At 40.3% G+C, this 6,194-nt stretch overlaps 1 protein-coding gene across 2 annotated transcripts in view; it reads right to left on the reverse strand.

The window, feature by feature from the left end:
- Nucleotides 1-2,145: 2,145 nt before the first annotated feature.
- PPP2R2C (protein phosphatase 2 regulatory subunit Bgamma) overlaps nucleotides 2,146-6,194 on the reverse strand; it is a 410,134-nt gene continuing 406,085 nt past the window's right edge. For both annotated transcript variants that reach the window (XM_044680773.1, XM_044680774.1), the window contains one exon: nucleotides 2,146-2,712. In XM_044680773.1, coding sequence (XP_044536708.1) covers nucleotides 2,421-2,712 — 292 coding nt within the window. In that variant the 3' untranslated portion in view covers nucleotides 2,146-2,420. The remainder of the gene's footprint in view (nucleotides 2,713-6,194) is intronic.

The raw sequence follows: 6,194 nt of genomic DNA on the forward strand, positions 1-6,194 counted from the left end.
AGAAATCCAAATGATAACTGTTGTGTTAAGACCTGCTTTATAATACCTTATCTATAGACTCATAACTTTGAAGATGTTGAAAGTTAAGTATATGGTTGACAGTATTTTTAGTAAATGCAAGTAAGAGCTGTTAGCCATTTGAGCCGAAAGGGGAAATGGGGAAATGGAAAAAATATCCAAATAATTGTGTGAGGCCCTCAAAGCTTTAGTCTGGATCTAACAAGATTTCTATACAATTTACCACATTCTTGAACCTTTTTACAAGGAAAACAAAACCAAAATGAAAACCAATCCCAAACCAACCCTCTGATTGTTAAATTTAATTAGAATAAATATGTACATATAATACTGTCCAAGTCATTTAGAGTATACAGTGATTTATAAACAAACATTCCTCATTCCCTTTGATTCTTAAAAAAAAGTAAAGTACACATTTCCTAGTGTCTGTATAGTATGGCTGGAAGTGGGTGCACATGCGTTTGTGCTTATACATACACAAAAATAGTTATTGGTCGAGAAAACTTCAGTTGGACAATATTTCCTGGGTCATGTCAAGACATCGTTATAAAAAAAGTTGGATCCTGTTGGTAATCTGTGTAAGCCATGGTTATGTTTCTCTCCTTTCTAAATCAAAATACAAAATCCTGCAGGATCATTTCCCTTTCTGTTTGCTGAGGGGGGGATGGCGAATCGGGGCTTTCTCAAGGGACTGATGAGTCTTGCTTTAAGACACAGATGGACTCATGAAATCAGTGATCTGTCTCAACCACAGTTTGCGAATGTGTTTGCTGACTTTGGGAGAGTTAGAGCTCTCAACTCCATATGTGCAGTAAAATACCCTTAACGGAGAAAAAAATCTCCCATTTGTTTTCTTGGCCTACTTGTCTTCATTATTCTCCCACCCACCCCTGCCAAAAAAAAATATTTTTAATTTTAAATTTAATTTTTTAAAATTTAATTTAAATTAACTTTTTAAATTCAATCATCCAAGGACATGAGTCATTGGGTAATGAGTTGCACATGCACACAGAGGATGATGCTCATAACCCTTTCATGACAGAGCAAATTTAGGGTCATAGGCAGCATGGTGAGGAGGGGATGGGCACTGGCTTCAGAGCCAGAAGACCTGGGCGAGATTCTAGCGCTGTCATTTACCACCTGTCTGTGGCATCACCGAGCAAGTTATTTCCCTTCCTAGGGCCGCACTTTCTTTATCTGGAAAATGGAAACTGGAGGATCCTCCAGAACCCTTCTAGTCCTAAAATCCTCTGAGCCCATTCAGAGACTGAAGAGTCCCTCGAGATCATCGTGTCTAACTACGTCATTTTGCACCCTGAGGAAACTAAGGCTCAGGGAGATGGAATTATTTGCCCAGGATGACACACAGCAGAGGTAGTATCTTATCTCCAAATCCAGAGTTCTTTCCACTATTCCTTGTACCAGCCATAGAAGGCAATGTTTTTAACCAGCCACCTCATTACCTTCTAAGATCTGTACGACACAAGTCAAACTAAATTTGCTTCTGTCTGTCCCAGGAAGCATAAGGGAGAAAAACAGCAACCTTATATAGATGAAAAAGTTACCTCAAAGATGGGTCTCAAAGGCTGCCAAGAATCATCCAATTCACCCCTTTTTTCCCCTTCAGAAACTGAAATAAACCCGGATAATTTAAGTAGGAAAAAAGTAAGATAGAACTTGGCAAATAAGTTTGTTGGGTTGCTTTGTGATGGGAGGGAGGCAGGGGAGAGAAAAAGAGAAGGAATGTTAGTCCTCAAACAATGAGAACCGAGAAGGACCTTAGAGATCCATCAGTTCTACCCTTCCCTACATTTTATAGAGTGAAGCTCAAAACAAGAGAAGTGACTTGGCCAAGGTCACACAGCAAATAAATAAGCCCTCTCAGGGCTGGAACCCCAGTTCTCTCCAGGCCAACCCTACCAGCTGGTCTCAAGTTCCCCAGCTGTCTTCAGCGCCACGGTGGTGGAGCAATGTCATTCCATCGCTCGTGCTAATTCTGTAAAGAAATCAAAGTGTTGAGAAAAGGTTTGGCGTGAAACTTAACTTGCAGATGTAAAAAAGCTCTCATAATGTGGTAAATACTAAGGACCTAGGAAGAGAGTGTATAATGGACCCTATTGTTAAAAAACCAAAAACCCAACAGGCCTGTCACCTTGCTGGAGTGCCTTTTGCCCCTTAGTTACAAGCGAAATCTGCTTTCTGAAATGGCCATCATCATCATCTGGGGGAGGGGGGTCTGGGGGCTGGGGAGGGCGAGGCGGGGGTGGGCATCTGGGACAGAGAACGACAAATTCCACCACCACGACTGACCACATTTCTTTTGCTCGGTTTCTTTTTTCTGACGGTCATCTTGTACAATCTGCAAAAGGCTGGTTGATAAATACAGAGGAATATTGATAAACCTAGTGCATCTCTGAGTTCACTTTATCCTGGAATATGTAAAGATTGTTTGTCGCTGCGATGGCAATGATGTTCTCGGCGGGGTGCCAGGCTGTGTGAAGTATCTTCTTGGTAAAGTCCAAGCTGTCCACGCTGATGTCATCTTTTCTGCGTTTGCCCCCGACACAGACCCGGCGTGGCTTGAGGATGGCCCTAGGCTTGCTGCTCTCCCTGGAGGCTTCCAGGGTGACATCACGCTTGGTGTTCCGGTCAAACATTCTGAAGAAGTTATTGTAGGCACCAGTCATGATGACACTGTGGAGGGAGAGGGAAGAAGGGTTAGTCGGGGGGCTGGCCAGAGTCTTGGTCACTCAGTTTCTGGCTGGCCCTCATTTTGGTCTTGTTTTGTTTTGTTTTAAACCAGTGATGGGCAAACTAGGGCCCATGGGCCAGAGGTGGCCCTTCTCCTTCATAATCTTTCAGTCATTAATAGGGCTAAGTATCACAAAAAAAAAAAACAAAACAAGGATTTTGTAAAATGTATCATTGTTATTTTTTAATAAATTATATTGGCCTGCCTAAAGTTTTTTTTCCTTTCCTTTGGCCACCTCTTTAAAAGTTTGCCCATCACTGTTTTAAACTCTTACCTTCTATCTTAGAATCAATACTGTAGGTTGGGTTCTGTAAGATTTAAATTAATGTCCAAAACTCCAAGTATTATATTTTATAAGATTTATTAATCATCACTTGAAGTAGAAAGAAAATAGACTGAAATTAATAGAAGTTAAAATGATTTAATCATCTAACAAAAACTAGAGAGAGAGAGAGAGGCGGAGCTACACAAAATTTATATCCTCCCTACGTCAGCATGTCACGTGAGAAGGAAAAGTGGAATTTTGGGAATTGAAGTCCTAGGGAGCAGATTCTAATGACACAGTTCCATGGCAGAAGAGTGGAAAGGGCTAGGCAATGGGGGTTAAGTGACTTGCCCAGGGTCACCCAGCTAGGAAGTCTTAGTCCTGATTCTAAGACAGAAGAACAGTAAGGGCTAAGCAACTGGGGTTAAAGGATTGCCCAAGAATCACACAGCTAGGAAGTGTCTGAGGCCAGATTAGGACCCAGGTCTTCCCATCTGTATGCTTTTCAATAGCCCTGCATAGACAGAATCATGTTACAAGTAAGGAAACTAAGGCTCAGAAAACTTAAGTAAATAGCATCACAATTTGACCCAGATTTTCTGAGTGCAGCGATCTTTCTCAGGTGTTTGAATCCTCAAGGGTGCTTTATACACTCCCAATGCCTATCTCCATTACAATGTTCTTGAGAATAGTACAAACAATCGGTGACAAGGGGAGTTCAGAGAAAGGAGTCATTCTTAGAATAAAATGACCTGGAATGGCTGGAGGGGGAAGGGGAGACGAACAATGGGAGATTCTAGATTTGAACATTAAGAAAGGCTGTCAAATCTAATTTATTTTCACATTTCTCAAATGAGAATTTAATAAGTCCTGGTGATTAAAAACAACATTAGGTTAATGATACACGTTGACTTCAAATCTTTTTACTTTTTTCTGTTTTTCTTCGTCAAAAATAATTGCAGCAGGATTTTCCAATAACAAAAAAATAATGGCAGCAGGATGTTGTCATTAGACAGCCATCCTTGGACCCAGAAAGACCTGGATTCCAAGTCTACATGTACTACTGTAAACACTCGAAAGAAATGCAAGACTCCTTAAAACAACCTTTCAAAGGAGTCAGAGCAGGGGCTCCATCCCCATTTTACAGATCATATGATGGAGGCCCAAAGACACATAGATTTTGTTGTTGTTCAGTTGTTTTCGGTCTTGTCCGGCTCTTTGTGACCCCAATAAGGTTTTCTTGGCAAAGATACATCTACAGAATGAGCTGGAGAAGGAAGTGCTTTGCCATTTCCTTCTACAGCTCATTCTGTAGATGAAGAAACTGAGACAAACAGGGCTAAACAACTTGTCCAGAGTCACAGACCTAGTAAGAATCTGAGGCCAGATTTGAACTCAGGGAGAGATAAAGTCTTCCTGACTCCAGGCCACCATTTCCTCCATGTGGCTAATGAGTGTCCGAAGATGGTTTGAAATTAAAATCTTATCACAAATTTGGAACCGGTAGAGGGATTAGAAACTGATGGGCATTTATGAAGTATTTACCCTCTAGTGTGGGGATTTTTAACCTTTTTTTGTATCTTGGACTCCCCTCCTTCTTCGGAAAGGCTGGTGAAGTCGATAGACCTTTTCTCAGAATAATGTTTTCCAAAGCATAAAATATATAGGACTACAAAGGAAAGCAGATCTATTAAAATACAGCTATCAAGATGGTTTTTTGGTGGGGTTAAGTTAAGAACTCCTGATCTAATCCAACTTCTCTTAAGAGATGAGAAACCTGAGGTCCAGAGGTACAAAACTGCCCATCGAAGCAAATGGCAGAGCTACTCCAAGTCTAGAATTCTTTTCTTTCTGCACCAATCATGACTTATGGTCTTGAACTCTTCCCATGAAAGAATCTTGAGACATTTGCTTTTGGTATTATTCTGTGAAGTCTCTTAAGAGGCAGTAACATGAAAGCGTCTCCTATGACACTTGTGTAATTAGAATGTTGTACCCTAAAAACTCCATCTCCCAGAATTCTTTTTCTCATCCCCAAATTCCTTTTTCTTTCGTCCCCCCATTGTGTCCTCACGTTTTGTAAATAGGTTGTGTGTAACTCCATCCTCTTTCTCTCTTCTCTCGAGACTGTGGCTGGGTTAGCTCCCTCTTTAGCTTTTTATTTTCCTTTACTTCAAGTTATTAATTAATAAATCTTATAAAATATTATACTTGGGAGTTATTGTATATTAATTTTTAAGCTTACGCACAAGCAGTACTGGGGATACTTTTCAAGTCTTTTCATGGTCTACTACTACTACATCACTGTAGTCTAATTAGAGCAGCTGCCATCTTTGCTGGCCCATTGCCAGTATGATGTCCTTTCTGATAGTCACTCCTTCATATTTTGTGCCAGAGCAGACAAGCAGGGGTCAGAATCTCAAGAGCCACAAGGGAAGGATGGCTGTACCAACCCTCTGGGTTAACTTGAAACTCTTCTGATTCTCCCACTCACTGACTCACTCATATGTACTTACTATTGAATCCTATCTTATCAGTTCATATATTGTCAGAGCTGGAAGGAGTCTTAGAACATAGAATTTTAAAATTAGAAGAGACTGTAGAAAACAAAATGTAACAGCCAGGAGAGGAGAGACCGTAGAACATCAGACACGTAAGATAGAAGAAATATGAGAAATGAGAAGGTACTTCTTTTTCAAAATAAATTGTTACTGATATCTTTGATTTTTACATTGCTCAAGTTCTTCCCTCTATCCCTCCCAGATAAGCATCCTTTATATTATAAATAAGATTTTTTAAACAAAGGGAAAAAATTAGCAAAGCCAATTAATACATCAAAAAAATCACTAATATCGAGAATGCTAAAAGTCTTAGTGTGATTCTAAGCTATTAGCTTTGTGGTTTTTCAACTATTTAAGTGACTAATAGCTTTGAACCATATTTAGGAGCCTGCCTTGGAGACAGGAGGTCCTAGGTTCAAATCTGACCTAGACACATCCTAGGGGTGTGGCCCTGGGTCAGGCACTTAACCCCTATTACCTAGCCCTTACTACTCTTCTGCCTTAGAACTGATACTTATTATTGATTCTAAGATGGAAAATAAGGGCTTAAAACACACACACACACACACACACACACACACACACACACACACACACA

Source organism: Gracilinanus agilis, chromosome 6, assembly GCF_016433145.1.
Source record: "Gracilinanus agilis isolate LMUSP501 chromosome 6, AgileGrace, whole genome shotgun sequence".
In the NCBI taxonomy this organism is placed as follows: Eukaryota; Metazoa; Chordata; class Mammalia; order Didelphimorphia; family Didelphidae; genus Gracilinanus; species Gracilinanus agilis.